The sequence below is a fragment of the Gasterosteus aculeatus genome, chromosome 16 (genome assembly GCF_964276395.1).
Source record: "Gasterosteus aculeatus chromosome 16, fGasAcu3.hap1.1, whole genome shotgun sequence".
NCBI lineage: Eukaryota > Metazoa > Chordata > Actinopteri > Perciformes > Gasterosteidae > Gasterosteus > Gasterosteus aculeatus.
The window spans coordinates 8,265,047-8,287,108 of NC_135704.1; the positions used below are offsets into that span (position 1 = coordinate 8,265,047).

A 22,062-nucleotide genomic window follows, 5' to 3' on the forward strand; every position below is an offset into this window, starting at 1 on the left:
GTGATACTCACTTTGTATAATTACTGTCAGGCGCACGGTGACATTTCTGCGGCGTTAATGATGTGTTGACGGGATAAAAACCTGTAGGTTTGATTATAGATATCCTGCTTGTAGGGGTCAGGTAGGCGGCTGAATGCCACACCAGTTAGATGTCTAGATTAAATATGAATGATGTGCTTGTTTGAAACGTGTTCCCTTAAAACACGAGTTTCTTAAAATTAGGCTACAATATACATTATTTAATCTCCCCTTCTTCACATCGAGCCTCCTCCTCACATCAGAATCCCCGTCACTATTTTCCCTCCTTTTCTCTCCCTCCCCTCCATCCTCCTCCTCCTCCTCCTCCTCTCTGGCAGCGAACAGTCTGCTTGGTCTACAGGGGGTACGGACAATGATGTCAGCAGCCTGCGTCAACGTCTCAGGGGCACGCACACGATGCCCTGAGCCCGGCTGAGCCTCCCGCAGAGAGCACTGCGCTCCAACAGAATTCGCACAGCGTTGCGTCCTCGCGTCGGCACGTCAATCTTCTCCTCCTGTTAAATCTCTCAACGAGGACAGGTGTGACCTCCGCAGGAAGCCCCTCCAGCTTAACAGACGCACGCAAACGTGCGTTCATTTGTGCAAACACACGCCGAAAGATGCAAAGGCCTTACGGGAAATGGACGTGTTACCTTGAATGTGCGGGTGTGACTGAATCTTTCCTGAGAAGCACCAAACCGTCGAGTTCTCCCTGTCAGTCGTGACCTTTGACGAGGAAAGAATAAACACCTCCAAGAAGTTACTTCTAATGCTTCTTGTGGTTTACGGTAGCATTGTTGTCCTGCTGGGTGTGTTGGGTTTTCAGTGAAATGAGTCAGCTTGACTGTGGTTTGCATTCGCGGTTGACCGTATCGTAAAGTGGAATAAACACCGACCGCAGTGCAAAAGAACTGGTTCGGTTTCAATGTTATTAGAGACAAAAAGGGTGGTGGAATACGTCAATGACGCTCGTAAATCAAGGGATATTTTATGATTAATTCTGTTGGCAAGGTACATTTGCGTCATAAAGGACGTTTAAAAGTCAGGGTTTATTTAAGTCTGATCCAAATGACTTGACTCTACAAAGAAGAAAGGATAGCATTGAGTTTTTACCCATATCCCTCCTTAAATCTTTGCCCAGTCTTCTGTCACAAGGGCTGAGTTATCCTCACTTTAAGTCACTAGATTGGATGCATGCTCCAAAAGTGCTGGATCTTCACAACATGCCGATGTTTAGTAACAAGTAACAAACTGAACTTCATTTCATTTGTGAAATTGGAGCCTCGGCTGTGCCTTTGCCCGGCATCATGCCTTGATGATGTCTAACGACGTCATCATCAAGCTCACGTGCAAACAGCGGCCTTAACCGGCATAATTACAGACGGTCCGTTGCTGTTTTCCACTTAAATTGTCGATTGGTTCTCTGCATCTGCTCGGTCTTTCACTGTAAGATCCAGCACTAGGTTCAGCAGAAGCGAGAGGAAGGGAGTGTGAGGTGAGCCATTAGCTGGTTAGAGCTGTCCGAGGGGCTGCGACCACACAAACAGAGCGTTTGTGCTGCATTTACGTCACACAGCAGCTGTGCCCCCCTCCGACCCCTCCCATGAGAATCTACCAAACAGGCTTCAGCAGTAGGAAAGAAAAACACAGCAAGGATCCATATGTTTGCCTTTTGCAGACACGCTGATAGGCGCTGCAATGGGAACACACAGCACGCAAATGAGATTAAAGTGATTCCCTGTGGCATTTCCAGGAGGTGACAGGAAAAGATTCATCCACGTACATCAAGCTTCTCTAATCCATGACATGACATCTGTTATAATCCTCGTTGGCATTTAGTGCACACGGTTGAGTGATTATAACAGGTGTCATCTTATGTTTAAAACAGGCTTTAGCCGGCATGTGTCCACCAACAACAGTAAGCGTGCGTGAGGGTGTGAAGTCACCGAGCTGCAGACTCATAAATGGGCATAGATTAGCGTCTATTGTGGGTTTTAACTTCTCACTCTTAATTATCTGGGAACTTGAAAAGTGCTGGAAACGTTCCAAGAAAATCACAAAAGGGGAATGAATGTTCTGGAGCTGCTGAGGGTTAAAGGTTTCTCAGGAGAAAAAGGTCCTTTTGAAATAACGAAATGAATCTGTATCAACTGAGCAGCCCTTCACATCACTCTCCATATTCTTTTCTCTTCCCGTCTCTGATGTCACATTAGAATAGACGAGAAATAACACACTGCGTTTGTTGTTTGAGTCATTGACGTGTACGTGTGCTGGCATATCAAAAAGCCTGCTTAGTATGTGAAAGTCGCTGAATGCCGAGTGTAGCTCTGCATGGTCACAGTATTTAGAGTACGCGGGGTTGTAGCGCCGTGAATGTGTACTTTGTGCACTTTTGTTTTTGTTACACACTGCCGTCTTTTGTGAGAGATGAATTTCTGTTTGAAATCAGACACCAGATTGTACAGTCATAGTTGTTCTGAGGGTTACGGTTAAATGCTAATATGAGAATCCTCACATGCTAAATTATAGGTTTACTGGTAACAGTGTTACCAATCTGGGTTTAGCATTTTAGCACGTGTGTCATAGGCAATAAATACCAATTTAGGCTGACGGTTTTGTTGCTTTTTAGGTATTTGGACATTTGAAGTTCAGACATTTTAAGCATCGCCATGAATGTGAAGCTGCTGGTGGTGCTGGAGGAATGAGCGTCATGAATTCCTTATTCAGTAATCATGAACACACTGACAGTGTAGCTGCAAACATGAATGTGGGTTTAAATGTCATTTTCGAAACTTTGGATGTACATTTTGAAAAAGACATTCAGTTATTTACACAAAGAAACATTATAATATGCATGTATTTAAATGCTTTGGAAATATTGCCTTTGACATTTTATTGCTATAGGCTCATTCAATGAGCACCTGCAAAAATGACTTAAGATAAGCCGAGAAAGAAAGGGGAAAAAGCTGTTAATCATAATCTCTCTGTTGTAAGAGCTGGTGCTGCGCTGTCGTCAGAAGCAACTGATGTCACCGCTAAAGCTGCAGCCCCCCCCCCCTCCTCCTTCTCCAACACACGGAAAGACTGCATCACTGCTGGGCCCGATGAGCGCTGTGCTTCTCCCTGGATGGCACCTCACCGGGTACATAAGTGACTAAGCAGCCACTCTTACAGGTTTATCTAGTCTTGCCTCTCTATTAAAGGCAAGCGCAGTGTTTGGAGCGTTGTAATCTAATGAGAATGTGCTGCACAAGTCATACTGTTTACTGTAGATCAAAGACCTGTCATGCAAAGAAATGTGTGGTGAACGAACAGAGAGAACAAATCAATATACAGATGATGGATGCTATGAATTGCAGATGGTATAATAGTGTGTGTGTGTGTGTGTGTGTGTGTGTGTGTGTGTGTGTGTGTGTGTGTGTGTGTGTGTGTGTGTGTGTGTGCGTGTGTGCGTGTGTCTGTCCCTGATATTATAGCGTACTTCCTCTCTGCAGTGACACCATGAATCACCCAAAAACACGAATGGCACAGTAGGACTACCTTTACCTGCAATTAAGGTACCAAATAGGGGAAGATAAGAAAAAAATCAGAGACCAGAAGAATCAGCATGCGCAAAGAAAACGTAGTGAACAGAAGAGCAACCAACAAGTGATGGTGTGATATAATATACATTATTATACTAGTTTTGTTGTATTCTGAACAGCGATTTTGCCAATCACATTGAATCAACAGTCATCCATTAACTTTTATTTTACATACAGCAACAAAACACGGTAGAAAAGCAGACTACGTAGGAACCAAAACAACACCAAACAGTTTTAAAGACCATAAATAATCAAACAAAATACGTTTCAACTTTACAAGCAAGGAGGAAGCTCTAAGAAAAGGCTATTAAACTTTCTGAGCAGGAAATATAATCCAAATAGTGACTTTTGGAATGTTGGTGTGAGGTTGGGGAACATTTAACACGGAAAGAGGCTGAAGTCTTACGAGGAAGATTTTCACCTAGATAAAGAAAGGCAGGAAAAGAAAATAATTGGGGAAACGCTTGTTGCAGTAAATTACGGTGGCGGTAATGCATGATTAATCCGCGCTGTAAGCTTCTTTTGTTGTGTGAAAATCGAGACGTGGGTTCTTTGCGTCAGAAATACAGAACAGAAAAAAGCACGTACACTTCATTTTCCTGCTGTGACCAAACATATGGCTACAGTCCTGTGCATGAGATATTATGATTATGATCCTTTCTTTTACGAGGTTGCCGATTACTTTCCATTCCCTTTTCAGCAAACCCCTATTCGGTCTTTGATTCTTATACGTCTAAGGGAAAAAAGACACCTATGACTAATTTAGCATTTCTGTTGCTTTTCACATGTGAAATCTGATGTATACAGTGAGACACCATCCGCTTACAGTAATATGTTCCTCATGGGTCATTCCTTGCTTTTCATAACAGCCCATTGTTGTCCCTTCATTCAATAGCGTGGTCCTTCAGTTCGAGAGAATATAGCTTCTCCATTTCACAACGCTCGTCCTCGCAGTCACACAGCCGCTGCTGGAGCTCCGTCTCCAGCCCTCTCGTTAAAAAGGTAGGCTGCATTATCTTGCAATTGAGAAATGAGTGTGAACGCTGTGCTCTGTGCGCGCGTGTTTTCTGACGATCTCACTCACTCACTGTGTAAATCCAGCATCTATTTAACCCACCAGTCCTGCTGGTGTTTATAAAAGCGATGCCGAACACCTTTGCGTCATCTTTCATCCGTGCGCAGCTGACTCAGTGAGGATTTGTCAGACGTCAGCGGACAACCCTTTGTGCTCCTGTTACATCGTGTCTGAATGCATGACAGACGGGATGTGCTGGCCACCCTTTGCATTTTTCACATGCAGTAATCTAATCTGGTTTTGTCAGAGCTGAGGGAGAGCTTCCCTCCCCCACCCCCGGCAGTATGAATAGTGACGATGGAAATGCGGTGGAGTGAAGTGAGCCTGAACTTCGAGGGAGTCATGCTGATCTTAGCAAACAGACGGTATTGAGGTGGGATATTGACCGAGGCCGATAAGGTATCGGCAGACATTCCTGTGTAGGTGTGCAATCAAGCTTAGCGGCAGAGTTCAAGACATGGGGACGTGCAACAGGTCCATAAACTCAAATTGGAATGAGGCGATGGGAGACAGAACGATCCCTCATTAGACTGACTAGACAGTAAAAAACATCAAATGACTTTACCTCATAAATCCAAACCTGTTTGTTGGTATTTGGCTAAAGCTGACAGACTTCTCAATGGAACACTGTGTTCACTGGGTTGGCCAATAAATGTTATACACCGTTGGACAACGTGGACGGAGAATCAACAGTAAATGTTGTGTTGCTGTTGTTACTCAGTCATACAGTGGTGATATGCCTAACCCTATGCTACAGATAGTTTGTCAATTAGGATTACTAACTTTATTTGACCAATTTACTTTCTACGTGTCCTTCCCTGACGTTAACAGAAATAGGTCCTTTGCTTCTGTCGGACACTAAATATGCTGTGGTCTCCTCGCAAAGTGGTGCCGGGGTGCCGGGATGACGTCTTTCTGTGGCTCAACCCTGTTAGTTAGCACCACGCCGTTCCCTTGGAAAAAACTCTTTGGATTGTTCCATTAAATTCTGGATTATGGCAGAAAACAGCTATGTGGCTTTTTTTCACAACACTTGATGTAAAAAGATACGCTCAAAACCAACCATACACCGTTGTGTTCAAGACTGTGAAGGCAGTTCACGTTCACCTTCTGTAGCAAAGTCCCTTTTAAGACACCTAAAAGCCTAACACGCGTGTGCCTATGTACAGTATGTGTGTGTGTGTGTGTGTGTGTGTGTGTGTGTGTGTGTGTGTGTGTGTGTGTGTGTGTGTGTATGAGTGTGTGTGTGTGTGTGTGTGTGGGGGGGGGGGGGGGGGGGGGATCAGAATTGAGTTTCCAAAATGATAAAAGCTGACTTTGATGTCACATGTTGAAGAGAAGGAGGCGACTTGGGAGAACTGGGTAATGGAGTGCCTCCACAGCCCAATGAAGTGGAGCATGACATCATCCCAGTAACATCAGTGTGACGCACTTCACTGTGGTTCATTAGCATTCTCTTCGTTCCAGTGCACACTCTGACAGACCTGCCCCTGATTGATGGCTGGGTGGTTGGTGCTTTGGAGTAACTAAGCAGAGAAACCCTGCCTGCTTTCTCCAACTGTGTGGTCAGAATCCAACACTTGATGACGGCACTTGACTTAAACTGGGACATTAGATCGTAAGGTTCATGTCCAAACCAGATCTAAGAATGTTGATATTGATTGCTGTTGAACCGTGATTGGCTTTTCATAAGCTTAATAGGGAAACCACTGCATCACACATTATGATGACCGTCTGCAATCAATATCTTCATCCTTAATGGGTCGACGTGGCGCAGGGGTAGAGATGGTGTGCCAGGCTGCTCCATGTCCCATGTTGCTCCATGTCCCATGTTGAAGTGTCCTTGAGCAGGACACCTAACCTCTAATTGCTCCCTGGGTTAAACATGTAAAAAGCCATGGGTTAAACATAATGTGAGTCACTTTGGATAAAAAGCGTCAGCTAAATGACATGTAATGTAATCCTATGTACAGAAATAATACTTCCCTGACTACCAAAATAGATCATCCTGTACTGTTGATAAATGTGGGTAAAAAGAAACCTAATTTATAATAGTAAAAGAACTGCTAATAACGTTTTAAAAAGTCGATACTCTGTATCACCCTGACCCTGGTCAGAGCCTGCATGTGTTGTTCCATGTATTGTTCTATACTTCCATCTGGTGGTGCTAAAAAGCAACAGAACGCTGGTGAATATTATTAGTGTCACTGGAGTCTGTAGGAGGGAGACTGAATGGATTGGGAACCACACGGCATGTTTAGTTACACTGAAGGTGCATTCAGAGCGATATCTGTTGGGACTAGCACTATTTTCCGATTAGGGGTAGTTGAACGTTTCTTGAAGCAATGTTTCCTTGACATTGTGTTGGGAACGTTTTCTTTTAAAAAAACACCAGTGTTGTTTTGTTCAGTTTCCTGAATTGAATATTATTTTTCATTTTTTTAAACTTAAATTTATGTAAGAACTTTTACTGACAAGCGACAAGAGAAAAAATGAATTAAGATATTTAAAACAGAATCTGGACACGAGTAACAATTGCTCAATCCACGGTTTCCATGTGATTATAAAAAACACTCGTGAACCTTATTATGTCGGCACATTTCAGTATATCAGTGATGCATAGTCAAACGAATAAATAATTTAATGTTATAAGCACTTACAAGTTCACACAACACACCAATAACTTTTAGGACCACTGGACGTTCTGGGGCCCGCTTGTCGTAGTTAATACGCAAGTATCCAGTTTATCTTTGAAGTTATTCTGCCCCCTGGTGGTCAGAAAATAAACTGTAATGGGGGAGAACGGGCCGCCAACACAACGCACCCTGATTTCCAATAGGTGGCGTTACGACTCGTGAACACACAGCATCGACAGGAGAAGAAAAAGAAAAAGGTCCGGATTGTGAAATCCAGTCCGTATTTTCTAGCCCACTCCGCGTTTCTCAAGTTTCAGAGCCACGCCCCCCCCCCCCCCCCCCCCCCCCCCCCCCCTCCCCTCCATTCCGTGTCGTCAGGCAGAAACACATTCGGCAGGCTGGCGGGTGTCGGGATCCTCAAGGCACAACATCGGCGACCAGAATTAAACAATAGACAGCCATTGTTGTGGTCCGTTTCGAAGTAGCCAGGTGGTTTTGTTTTGTCGATCTCGCTACGATGTCGGTAGGTTTGGAGTCGGGATTCTCGAGCGAGGAGGTGCTCACCAGCCGCTTCCCCCTCCATCGGGCGTGCAGGGATGGAGACGTCGGAGCCTTGTGCTCCCTCCTTCAGTGCACCTCAAACCCGGCTGACCTCGCGGTGGAAGACACCTTCTACGGCTGGACGCCTATTCACTGGGCCGCTCACTTCGGAAAGGTTAGCCCCGCCGCTAGCCGGGTCTTTCTTTTTTATTATTTTTACCGGACACGATTGGGACCCGAATGAGCGCAGACGCGTTCCTCGCCTCGGGAGGCAACCGTCGTGAACGAGCGGCAGACGGTTGACCGTAAACGGACGTTTCCGTGAACTGTGCCGTTATGCAGCGCGCGTGCGTATGTCGATTATCTGCCAATACAAACAAATCGCCGTCGAGCGGGAACCATTTTAACAGTAAATGAATGAAACCTTGACAAAAGGGTGCGCGGAGAACCTAACTCCAGTTAATTCAGCTAACATTAGCTTAATTGATGCTAATTAATCTAAAAGTTTAAACACTTTAATCGTTTTAAACTACCGTTTGGTGATTATGGCGCAGCGTGCAGCTGCCTCAATAGTCCGTAATAGTCCCCTTAAGTCGTTTTCTAAAGCTTTTAGAGTTTCACTTAAAAACATGTAACTTGCAACTTTCAAACCCAATGTAAGATCACTGAACAAAATGGCAACATGCGTCTTCCACCGAGGTTGACGCGGGAAAAGGGCTGGCCTACAGTTCACTCATGAGCACGCAGGACGGGCAACAGTGACACACGTCTGCCGCTGTAGGACACATGTCCACACCCGCCCAAATGTCTTCCCTCAGACCGAAGCATGAATTAACCGCTTCACGTACCCTTTTTTCTCTATTTGTCTATCTCTCCACCTTCTGTTTCCACAGCTGGAGTGTGTGATGCGTCTGGTTCAGGTGGGCAGCGGCGTGAATGCCGTCACCTCCAGGTTTGCACAGACACCCATTCACATCGCGGCGTTCGGGGGCCACCCGGAGTGCTTGTTATGGCTGCTCCGAGCTGGCGCAGACATTAACAGACAGGTACACATCGGATGCACACACACACACACACACATGCACAGACGTCTGCGTGCTGTACACCCAACTGTGTTGCAACGTTAAAACAAAACAAAACACTAACTTTGACATTTCCTGGACAAATATAACAAGTGAAGCTGCAGAGTAAAAAGAGACTGTTTGTAACAATTCCCAGCACATTACATTTGTGTAAACGATCAAATAAAAAACGTCCTCTGACGTCGGCGGAGTTACATGGTTGAACTCTGACTGATCCCATTAAGAAGGCATCACTCTAAAGTGGGGTCACGACCCCTCGCCAGTCAGCCCCTGCTACATACCCCACGTCCAGATTTTCTTTTCCTTGTTGTGTTAGACTGCATTTGTGCTCAGGCCATTGTGTGTATTACTCGTCACTCACTATTTTTAGTCTTTGTTTCCTCCCTCTATGTGTTTTCATGCACTCAGGCTATATTTTAAGCTCTGTTGCACCGCTGAGAGAAATCGGATTAGTAGGTCACGATGAAAGCTGTCGTCATCATGGAATGCATTTCTGTCAATTTACTCTGAATTCCTCCGCATATGGGAGAATTCCCACTTGGGGAGACTACACATTGTGCGATTTCCTCTTGCTAATATTTAGACCAGTGTTGGCCAGCAGAATAGCTTCGCGTTAAGCCCGTCCCACTTTACAATGTGGGTTTTTTTCTCTTTCTTTCATCTGCCCTCATACTAATGTGTAACTGTAATTGTGTGTGGGAGGAGGTGTAGTTTGTTTGAAAAGTTCAGGCTGACGCCCTGTTACAATCTCCTGTTTTTTTTTACTTTGTAAATGGAAACAGATTGTGCTTAGGAAGGGTATATTTGATTAAAACCAATACACAAACATGATTTTATATTTAATCTAAAACAGTGCTCAAACTGCTTTTTTTTATGTGTGACTGCTTTCTTTTGTCACCGCTCAGGACTATGTGGGCGAGTCGCCCATTCACAAGGCTGCTCGTGCGGGCAGTCTGGAGTGCATCAACGCTCTCTTGATTCAGGGAGCGAAAGCTGAGTAAGTCCTGTAATCAGATCTGTGCCTTCATTTCTTCTCCTCTGTACTATCCAACATCTGAGTTGCACTTTTGCAAGGGACCACCACCAAACTCGAATCCCAGCAGCGACGTTTGAATGCAGAGCCTCTGCAAATTAACTTCACAGATATGAACGCTAGAGTGTTCAAGTTATCAATTGGTGAAATCTGCAGATTAAAGAAGGTGGTGCTGTAAAGTGAGATTTAATGCTAACTTCAGACTGTACAGTGTACATAACTGTAAACCGTGCACAGCATATTTTTTTATATAATTGAATAACTTTTCAGACGTGCAGGTTGAACCTTTAGCTCCGTACAGTAAAAGACTATTGTCTCAATTAGGGCTGTCAAAATCGATGCAATTAATACAATAAAATATTTAGGTTAAGTTACGCAATTTTGTTTATTTCCAGTGTGCGTTGACACCGGCAACGAAACCCCTACGCGTCTGCAGTCTGTTAACGTTAGATCGGAGAGGCCGCGGTGGTAGTTGAAGATGGATGGAGAACTGTGCAGAGAAATTCCTTCTTGTGTCGAACAGAAGAGTGACGGACGGCAAACGGGCCGCTTCAGGCACTAATATGCTAAGCTAGCTGCTAGGCTAAGTTAGCTGCTAGCCGGAGCGCGATTAATGCATTTCAAAATGTGCGATTAATTAGTTGATTTTTTTTAATCTATTGACAGCCCTAGTCCTAATGCATGTTTAGTAAGTCAACTTTATACCAAAGACCGTTTGGTTATGACGTGCATTATATTATGATATAAACAGAATTGGTGGTGCTCCCTTGAAAATGTTACACATTTTGTTAGTCCGCGAAATTGTTGTTTATCATTGCAACAATTCGCATTAAATTGTCCTCTTTGTGTAATAATATTGGCAAAGACGTATTGAGTTCCTGAATCTTCCATTCATGTTCAGCAGACACTTTCTGTAATGAATTTAATATAAGTAGACCTCCGTGCAGTACTTTTGATATCAGGTATCAGCTGTGCAAATCCAACACAATTATTACACGTACAAGAGGACAACTTAATGTAAAGGATGATAAACTATTGTTAGTATAGTATGCCATATTGCATGATCATTGTTAAACCTTAAGTGTGATTTCCTTTATTTGTTTTTGTTAGTGTCTTGCATATATAACTCGACCTGATGACCAAATGCACATTACTACTTTTTCTAAAGTCCTTTTTACTTTCAGTATGAAAGCTATTATGCCGTTGCATAGACTGAAAATGCATCATTCACACGTAAGTGGATGCAAAGTTTACGTTTTAGGAAGCTGAATGGACCGATTTGTTATTTTATAACAGGTGGTATTTCCTCATTAGATTATGTGTAACCAGCCAAGACCACCATGTTTCTTACTGGTACTTGAGGAAGTGGGTTTATGATCTATGTAAATGTTATACTCAGTCAAGCCTTTTTAGTTGGTGGCTCCCTTTGTGTAGATACATTTATAGATTACATTGTTCTTGTTGGTGCATGAACAGAAGCAGAAGAGACACAACCCATCTTTCTTGTTTTTTAATTCAGATCCTGTAAAACCTGTGGGGAAACTAAACGATCACAAACAATTGTGTCAGTCTTTGTGGTGTTTGCACATCTTAACTGACAATTATTTGCTCCCCAGGTCGTGTACAGTCAGCTCAATGCACTTTTAATTAACCTACTGCATATGTTATCAAAGTATGCAAACGTTACTTTTTTATAGTTTTATAAATTAGGCCATTTTTTGTTTGGCTGCAGTAGCAATACTATATAATATTGTAGACACTGACATTAAATGTTGCAGCAAATTTCAATGAAAGGTTCACGTTTAAATGTTTGTCTTTTTTAGCCCAACTATCAATTTACTTGCACTTTCATTTTTTGCAACAAGCAGGCTTTCTTTCCTTAATGATTAGATGCCAGAGACACAAAACAACCAGGGGTTTTACAGAAGAAGGTTCTTATGTGGAGAGAACTTGGTCTTAATGTGTTTTTTTAACTCTGCAATTAATACCAGTAAAGTTAATTATAATTACCATTGTGAACTATTTGCTCTACCTCTTTGGCACTTGTTTATTGGACTACATGGCCCTAGTTACGTTAATAAATTAAGTGGAATTTGTTCTACATTTTCCTGGAGGTTAGTTGATCCTGACAGCTGAAGCACATTAGTTTTTCTTAGTCTGAATGTTAACCAATAGGACTTTATTCTTAGTTTTCCACAAAACTCCTGGTTGGTTTGTCTGCTTCAATAAATTAAAGCCAATTTGTTTATGTTGGCATATATAATAAATGCCTCAGTTGTTATTGAGGTATTGTAATGTGCATTTGGTTATCATCTGATAATGAATATTCATGATGGAAATGATGAGTGATTTCTTTTTCCCTCTTACAGATTATGCATTTTGTTTAGTTTACTATCAAGTTACTTTTCTTTGTTTATGACCCAGAAATGTATAGACGCACCACTGGGAGGGAAACTAAGAGGCACACTGGGTGGGAATGAGGCTCATGACAAAATAACTTTAGACAAACTTAAAAGTTAAGTGTCATAATTATAACCTCTCACTTATATTTTATAATATAAATATGTGTTCTAACTTGATTAAAGAAACAAAAGAAATGCTGGATCAAAGTAACAAAAGTTGAGACCTAAATATTACTGACACAAAAATATATGTCTGTACTAAAATTCAACTGAAAATGTCCTGAAACAATATACAATTTGTTTTAATACTATTTTAATTGCATAGTAAGAAATATTGTGGAATATTATTTAATTCAGGTTTTGTGTACAAATTTACATTTTCGTAGTCAATAAAACTCTTAAATGCAGGTTCAAATAATATACTTCTCATATCTTTTTAGTGGTAGTGTAATTTACTTGGGAATAAATGCTGAATTGTTTAATTGATGTTAATGATAGTTATATTTCACCAAACCATCAGTATAATAGTACATTACCACAGCGTTGTAAGTTACCTAAAAATAATCACAATCTATGAATGCCTATTCATAATGCTGCAGAGATGGTTAGCATCACACTGCTTCCCTTTACAAATAACCTCTGGGATTTGGGGATTATTGCCAAAAGTAAGCTGTGTAGCAAACAAACATTGACAATTTACATGTTTCTCTTAAGAAAAATAATCTTCACAAATGAACGCAACTTTTACTGCAATTGTAAATGCAATTGCCAGAACAAAAGCGCTAACGTCCGGCTATAAACTAACTCCGGCACAGTCGTATGGCTTATTGCAAAAATGCCAACTCATTACAGAGGATTTTCAGTGCAACTCATTATGGAGTGTGCCGCTAACAATGCACTGCTAGAGGGACTTGCTTCCACTAAAAGGCAGAAGCAGCAATGTGACCAGAGCACAGGAAGGCTCTGATTAACACACACGGAGAGAGGGAGAGGGCCTATGTTCTCTCCTCGGCTGCTCAGTACACCACCTACACGCGCATAGTGTTGGCTTCTGCATCGGTGTTCTGAACCGAGCATATACAACCTATTAATGGAGTCTGCTTGGTCCAGTATTTCAATAGATTAACCAGTGATATACTTCATTTATAGTTCTTGGTCCATGCCTTTGAGTTGGACAATTTACTTTTGAAACGTGCCGTAAAACACCCTCATAGATGGCAGTAAACAGTTGTTCAAACTTAAAATCAATACAAAACGAATCGTCAAAATATGACCACCAACAGTGATGCTGCTTTAATTATTGCTTCGCACCAAGAAAATTTGCGACATCATTTAATTAATATTGTTATTAAAAATAGTACAGACACTAAATTTTATGTTGATTGTTGAACATTTTACTCCTCGCTATTACCACAAAACTTCTCGCCAGAAAGCCTACTTCCTTACCGCTCACCATGTTGAGTGGATTTTCTTCCGTCTTCTGATCAAAGGCGTTGCATCGTCTCACTTCTTCTGTTGCTCTTGAACACACCTCAAAGACGGCGGCTGGGCGGTGGCTTCGTGTGACAACGTCATTATCCTGTCTTTGGCCTTTACTGCTCAACTGTATGCGCGGTTGTACAGCACTCGGCAGCTGTTAGTTTTCCTACTCTTCTCTGCACTGGTGCAGTCAGCCTTTTGCTTGTTGAGCAAGAAGAAAAAGAAGCTGACAGGCGAGTGTGTACACACACACACGCACACACACACACTGGAAACACTGCACTAAATGGATCCATTTCTGATCAATAAGGCAGAAACGCTATTCAGAGAGCTCCCTCGCCATCTGCTTCACCGCTGATTTCAAAACGTTCCTGTTTGCAGTCTGGTTTTCATCACTATGAATCACTAATCGCCCAGCGGCTCCTGATTGTTGAAGCTTTCTACTGTCAGCGGCATTTATTCAGTCCTATGAAATGTTGACGAACTGCGTACGAGATCAACAGGAACTTTAATAAAAAAACATTCCAGCAGTATTACGATTGGAATCTATTTTCCTGTCCTCTAAAGCCCGCCTACCTTTCTCCCCAACACTGATCCATATGCACACTGGGACTTTTCCTTGCACTTTCCTGCACTGAAGGATCCTGGTTCCGGTTCAAGGGATGCATGTCTTTATGACAAAAGAGAAAAGTGCGCTCGTCCTTGTTTGTTGCCTATCCTCAACCGTTTACACGCTGGGAAGATTTCTTTGGGACTGCAGGAACTACGTCTGCCTTGCTTTAGTTCGGGGGGGGTCTCGTGGTCTCACCCGGCCTTGAAGAAACCGCTCTCCTTTGCTCTCTTGGACTTCTGCTCAAAAACAAATAGTTATTAGACAAAATGCGGGGGGTTAAAATCTACATTCTGTGCCCTATGGGTCTTACTTAAATAAATCCTAAACCAAACATTGAGAGTACAAATAATATCCATGTCTATCAATGGAACAAAATGAGCTGAACTTTATCCGGAAAACACCGAAAAGACAAGTTTTGTCATTAAAAAGCAGCTTCTATTATTTGTCATGAGCCTCAGAGTGTGAAGGTGGTCCATTAGCAAGCTAACAGCAGATAGGAATGTGTTTTGGAGGCTGCCGGTGTTTAGAACCACGCAGAGACTCAAGCGTAGAGCAGCTGAGTTAGACGGGTTAGATCTGCTTACCATCATGTACTGAACTGTGTAATGCTAACGATCATCCTGTTGCAATGGTTATCACTGTCATTTCACTGTATCCAATATTTGACTTCATACACAGAAATGTTTTTCTTTTGTATGTCACAGTATTAACCCTTTACAATACTATAGCCTGTTTTGACATCTGATCTGTCACCTTTTCCTCTATGAAAGTGACATTTAAAAAAAAAAGTTTTCTATATTGAAACAGAACCGTACGTCTTAATGTTTTGCAGCCATTGAATTGGAAATGACTTGGTTTTTTCAAGTAATCCTAGAAAGGGGAAGAATAGACACTGCTGAGTCTGCCCCGTTCCCTGGGATAGCCGCACTGTTGTGGCATTGAGTGTTCTCACTATCGCTTCCTATCTACACACTGGCAAACTGTTGAGGTATTTCTTGCGGTGATTGGTTTTAATGCTAGGTTTTTATGAATTCAAACTAAAGTTTTAGACCTGCATGCTTTGCTTATTATCCATGATTGTTTCTGTATTTAGCCTTTTTTTGTTGTTATTTTATGATTTAGTTTTTTTATTTTGTGAACTAACCATAGGAGCCCTTAATATGGACAGGTTTAATCACGTGAATCCCATGTCAACATGTAGCATGATAAAAGGATGCCTCTGGAAGGTTAGATGATAGTTAGAGAAGACACATATTCTGTTCTTAGGACGGGAAAGCAAAGCATACCAGGCATTTACAAAAAATGAACGCTTCATTTTAAAATTTCCACACTAAATCTAATAATACACTCTTGTCCATTTTTTGGATCCGTGCTGACTGTAGATGTCAGGTCTCACTAAAGAAATGCTGTAACCAAAAGGGGTCTCTAAGTATTTTAGAACTTCCTCTGAAATCAGATGGTCCAGCTTGTTTGTTTGACGGACACTTCAAACCTCTGTCTAAATACTTGTAGGGTAAGAAGTCTTAACCTCCTTATTTCTTTTTGACACAGCTTTCAAATGGGGCTGGGATAAACAAAACGTACATGGGAGTTTGTATGAGTGCTCGTGTCAGATCTTAAAGACTTAAAATAAAGGGTGGATTTAACGGTCACCCTCAGTAAGAATTTCAGTGTAGGTTTGTTGCTTGTATTTGGCTCCAGAGGCTGCAAACCTGAACAGCATTCTTCCTCTGGACACGTTTCTGTAGCATTTAACAGGAAAGAATGAAAGTAAATATAGTTGATGCTGTCTGATAATTTGCTTTAAGTTTTTAAAATCATTCTGTGAATTGCTTAATGTTTTTACTTGTACCTCTCTGGTCCAAAGGCTAACAGTTTCTGTTAAATTAAATCTATAAATCCATTTTCATTATACTTACAATAAAAAAAAACGTTTTTTTAGACATTTAGAAAAACATTTCTTGTAGTGAGACCAAACTATCTAGCTTATTATAACATGACCGTTGACATGAATTCCATCATTTGGGAAAATCTTTTGGAAGCGTTCATTTTGAAGGGGACGGGTAATTTGTTATTTTGTGATTTAAATTTGTTTTGTTTTTAAATACTTAATCAAATGTTTAATGTGCAATAGCTCTTGAAATGTTTCTTTTTTGCTGTTTAGATAAATATGAAGAGGAAGAAAGTTTTAAACAAAATGCATGAGCAAACGGGGTAATTTGAAATCATTCATTGTGTGGAAGTCAATGTCATCTGGTTTTCAGTTAACAACAATGGTTGAAGTGCTTAATCAAATAGTTCAAAGTATGCCAGTTTTTTCTTGAGTAATGATGGACGTAACTATTCTCTTGTAAAATGATAAGTATATAAAGCACACTGCAGATGCAAAAACGTTTTTAACGTTTCCCTCACATTTTTAATATAAACTCTAAGCTTTGGGCTACAGTCCCATTTCTTTTACAAAGACCCAACTGTTTGCTTCAAGAACTCATTTATCAGTTCGATGACATTTGGACCCAGAACAAGTGCAGGCTTGTTGGCTAATTGGCCATCGGAGCGGAGAAGCGCTCTCATCATTAAGCTAAAAGGCCTCCGTTGTTTGGAGGAAGACTGCCGGACAATTGTGCTCCTACAATTATTTCTCGTCGGCAGCAGAAAACTGAATTTGTCGTATGCAATCATTTATCAACCAATTAACTGCAGCAACGCACTGGTAAAGATATAAAAGATGAGTTTAACCTTAATTTAATTAGTATTATGTTTCCGTATTAATCAAACACAATAAGGTTTTATTTTCCAGCGGCATTGCTTCCATACTTAATGACATATGTGAGTCTGAAATTGAAAAACACTGTTTGCTCATTCATTATTGAACTCCAAAGGTCATGTAAGCCCTGCTGCGCCTGGATACGATTGACACAACTGTATGTAGAGCAAAGACTCTTAATTGGAGTGATGAATAGTGGTACAAGCGCCGCTAGCGTATTCCGGTTGCTTTATTTTTCCTTCCCTTGTTCATCCCTCTTGAAACAAGACTACGCCTCCACGACTTGACCTTCCCAGGAGGGGATTCCTGGGTTTCTAATGGTTGCACTTTGATTTCCTCCCAGCTTTTCATTCTGTGGAGTTTCCCCTGAAGACAGCACTTACGTTCCGACCTCTTTTGGATGATCTTGTCTATGAAGAATTCTACAATCTCTCAGTCAGTCTGTGTCGTGGTCTGTTTCCCGGACTGCAACCCCACAATTGCCACTCTTGGTTTCCTTTTTGCATCATATATTGGAGGCATAGCGAGATTGTCTGGATGCGGCCTTTCCAAAATCCTGGAGCAGTATCACCGGTGGATATGTGAGAAGACTGTGACCGTTGACCCTTTGCAAAAAAAAATCCTCCTTGATTTCGCAATTCTCCCGCAGACAAGTGGAGATCTTGACGTCGCCTGCAGAAATTCTCCTTTTGGATTCAATCATCTCAGCCTTGTCTGATTATTTCCGGGTTCCATCAAGTTAAACGGCTCCATACATACAGTTGTCTTAATCATGTCCTCTCGCAGCAGTCATGTTTCCCTATTGATTTGGAAACTTTGTACCAAGTTTTATGGAAGATGCCCATGATCTAAGCGGATCAGTCGTCATCTCATGAGGATGACGAATATGATGTGAGGGGGTAGAGCAGCACAGGCTATTGCTATACATCTGTGTGTCTGTCTGTCCGTCTGTCTGTGTGAGAGAGAATACCTGCTTAATGAGTCTGTGTGTTTGTGTGCGCATGAGCGTGTCTCATTTTTGTTTTTTATTTGTGTGAATGAGCGGTCCAGTGAGCGTCCCTAACACGCGTCCTTCTCGTTGTGCAGTATGAGGAATGCCAGTGGGCTGACCGCTGCTAACCTGGCCCACGCCCAGGGGTTCCAGGAGTGCGCAGAGATTCTCTCCAATGCCCAGAACTTCCAACAAAACATGGCCCAGTCCCATAACGGGGCTTTTCTGAACGGCGTGACCCAGATCGGGGGCCAAGCTCGTCCCACCATCCAGGGACGCAGCTTCTCGAACGGCGTGCCCAACAGAAAGAGGTCGTTTGATGGCATGGAAGCGAACGCGGGGAAGAAGGCCCGACCGAACGGTAGGTCACTAAGCTCATCTAATCTCTGTGGTTACGTTTGGATTTACGTTTTTTTTCAGGTTTCTTTTAGAAAGGAAAGTAAAAACCGGCATGCTCCAGCTGGAACATCTGTAATTGGTCTGGACTGCTGCACACGCAGGCATGCTGGACACATGCAGTTATCATTGCGGCTAAAGACTAATACACAGCATTTATTTGCACAAACCAGACTGCTTAGTGTGTAAAAGTTAAAGACCAACATAAATATACTCTTATTTCAACTTTGGGCTTCAAAAAATTGGGCTTGTACTTGATCTACACTTAAGAATGGATGTTCAACCTTTCATTTATTTTAGCATCAGGCATCACCTGAACGTTTTTGTATGCGTCTTATCCTCGTAGGTCTTTTGCTTAATGGGAATGGGCCACTGGGTGGCGCTGGAGAGGTCCAGATGGAAAGCATGAACGTGGAGTTGGCGGCGGCTGTAACTCCAGGTGGGCCAGGACCCTTTGCATTTGGGCTGAATGGGTTTGCGCCACCACAAGGGCCGGGGCTCATGGATCAGTGTGAGGACCAGGGGGGACTGGGCAGGTCGGCCTCTGCCACTAAAGAGCTCGAGGTCATCACGGTTGCCTCGATGCAGACGCCATGTCGCTGCACCAACTCTTATGCCTACCTGTAGAAAGCGCGCGTCTCTGCCCACATGCTAACAGGCCCCTTTTGTGCAGGATATATCTTTTTGAAATTGTCTGGCAGGTTTTTTTTTTGCACAACATAAGCATAAAGGAGGACATTTGTTTTGATTCTGTGGTAAGCTACATTTGAAAGATGTATAGCCGTAGGTGTACTGTATTTTCTATATGCACCTAATTCTACTCGCATAGATTAAAAATATTGATTTCTTTGTCACAGTCATATTTAATGCATCCGTCCAGAGATACCGACTATTGTAGTGATTCTTTTTTATTTTGTAATCATGATAGAAGGGTGAGCTTTGTTTCTCAGAATTATACTGCTGCATCCCCGATAACAGGAACTCTGCATCCCTCTGACCCGATAGGGTCACCAGTGGATATTGGCAGAACAGAGAAATTAGGTCAAAGTTGTCTGAAATCGTGCATTGTTGCATAATCGCTAAAGGATGAACTTCATTAGTCATGAAGATGTTTCTGGTGTGCTTCGCATGTCAGTGACTTTCATCCCGACTAGGTAAGAAAAAATAGTTTATTTTTAATTCCATCAGAGAAATGGTTATACTTGAGAGATGTAATATATATATACATATGTGTTGCTTAGATAGTTCTCTTTAGCAACATGTTTCCCCGTTGAGTTTGTTGAATATAATTGAGTAGACTTTTATTTTAAATAACGCTAGATTGGAGACGAAATGATAAATAAATGCATAAGCACTCTTTAATATACATAAGAAATATCGTCTGACGTTTACGGTTACCACACATTTGTAGACGCTCTTTTGAATTAATACTTGCCTTTATGCCAAAGCATATTCCAACAAGAATGTAGCTTGTAAACTATAAAGAGTCACTGTGCAGCTTTTTTGTGTTTCATAGGTGTCATGTACTCATACACAGCGGTCAATGGGTTTGGATTTAGCCAATTGTTTTCTATTGTATGATGTTTTTTGTATGGAAAGTTTTTTTTTGTCGATTAGTTGGACTTGCAGATCTTTCGGTTGTATAATAGTACTCAGATTTTGAAACGTGTAATTGGCCATTTTACAAACGGTTATTACGAATGAACAGTGCTGCTCAAGAAAATTTGCATGGATTCGCAAAAAGCCTTATTTCTCGAGCTGTATTGAATAGTTTAAGAGTAGCTCAATGTACAATATTCAACTTTTTATAGATAATGATTACAGAAACTCTGTGTTCTTTCTGTATTTTGTAGTACAATTTCATGTTAAATGGTTTGTTTACTTTGACCTACATGGCCGAGAGTGTGAGTGTCTAGTTATTCCGTTATGAACATTCAATGCATAATACTAAGCAGGTTTAGCTTGTGCTTGTGTGAAATAATTAAATTGATTGATTTCATACTTGTGACTGGTGGACATTTGATTTATTGATGTTTCTGTCATTTTCTCTACTTACTGTTTTTAGTGCTGACCCGCAAAACGTGGGGGAAAAAAGCAATTATTTTCAGATAAATGCAAAAGACTTCTATGTGTATATATCACATATAACTAGTTGCACTGGTCTAAACTAGTTCTGCTTATTTTGGGTTTCAGATTATGGAATGGCAGATTATGATCTAAAAGCTTTACGGTTTTCATTACTTGATGCGTAAAGCTGGAAAACCAGTGTGGAGACAGAACACCTAGTTCTGTCTCCACACTGGTTTTCAAGCTTTGGCTCCAGCAGTAACTTTTACATAAAGCGCTGGATCTTACGTAGCAATTTACTGATCAACTGTGAGAACAAAACCTATTTTTCTCTTAATTTGTTGAAAGGCAGTTCCATAATAGCTTCTAAACTGCTTGACCAAGTCCCCCTTTCAATCATATTTTCCCCCTGCTGTTCAATATTTATAGAAAAGGGGATTGATTCAAATCAATATATGCCCTTTGACCCTTTTTCTCGTTTTCAGTGGCAGGTGAGGATTTTTCCTTAAATGGCCACAGTCGAGCAGAGCTTCCATTTGGGTGTTACCCAGGAGCAGAAATCCACCACGGCCCACTCGCCTGCAGCGACTCGTCCTACCCCGGCACGGGGGGCAGCCAGGTGGAGCACCAGAAGTGTGTGCGAGCAGAGCAGTTGTATGACCACGCCTTCTACACCACCATGCAGCTCTTCCATGGATCCTGAAGCACAGAGGTTCCCTTTGTCAGACTGTCCTTTCTGCCTGAATGTTGTACGAGTTTAAACCAGCATTAATTTGCCTTAAAGCCATTGAGTGGTGCTGTTATTCATTGATAATCTTTGTTTTTGCTTTTTTGGAAAGGGCAGGCCCGTCTTTGTGTTTGGATTGAAATGTGTACCTGATTGTTGATTTAAGAAGGGATTTTTGTTTGTATTGTTAAAGAAAAGGTGTTTGTGTAGCTTATTAATCAAGTTTGATTAAGCTGTATATAGACATGTTCTGATTGCTAAACTAAGCATCTGCATTGAAACTGCCAACATTTGCAATCGAATTCTGTCTCATCTTGTGGAGTGATCCCTGTTAAATGTTTTTTGTACTCATTAACAATTAAAGTTTTGCAAAACCTTCAGTTGATTCAGCTCATTGTATCACAGCTATAGACAATGTGAAATAAGTTATGTGTGTCTCTGAATACAATCATGAACTCAAGCCGTATAGATAGTGCCACAGGAGACTTATTTAAATTCTAAATATTCCTCCCAAATGTTGTAGAGTGAAGCATAAAGCTGTTGACAACTTTCCACTTGGAAAAATTCTAATCATCACATAATGTAAAGCTTTTAATGTGTGTGCCATATTTAGTTGTGTTTAGAGAATGTTTAACCACTTTTAAAACGTTTT

General features: G+C 41.6%; 1 protein-coding gene across 2 annotated transcripts; it reads left to right on the forward strand.

Annotated features, from left to right (window-relative positions):
• Window positions 1-7,656: 7,656 nt before the first annotated feature.
• ankrd10b (ankyrin repeat domain 10b) lies at window positions 7,657-21,790 on the forward strand. Of its 2 annotated transcripts, XM_040201005.2 has the most exons (6): window positions 7,657-8,028; window positions 8,747-8,899; window positions 9,841-9,932; window positions 18,316-18,581; window positions 18,963-19,055; window positions 21,169-21,790. In XM_040201005.2, the coding sequence occupies exons 1-6, from the start codon at window positions 7,831-7,833 to the stop codon at window positions 21,384-21,386; spliced, it is 1,020 nt and encodes a 339-aa protein (XP_040056939.2). In that variant the 5' UTR covers window positions 7,657-7,830; the 3' UTR covers window positions 21,387-21,790. The 2 variants fall into 2 exon arrangements, with proteins under 2 accessions (XP_040056939.2, XP_040056940.2); XM_040201006.2 differs by lacking the exon at window positions 18,963-19,055.
• Window positions 21,791-22,062: the final 272 nt, after the last annotated feature.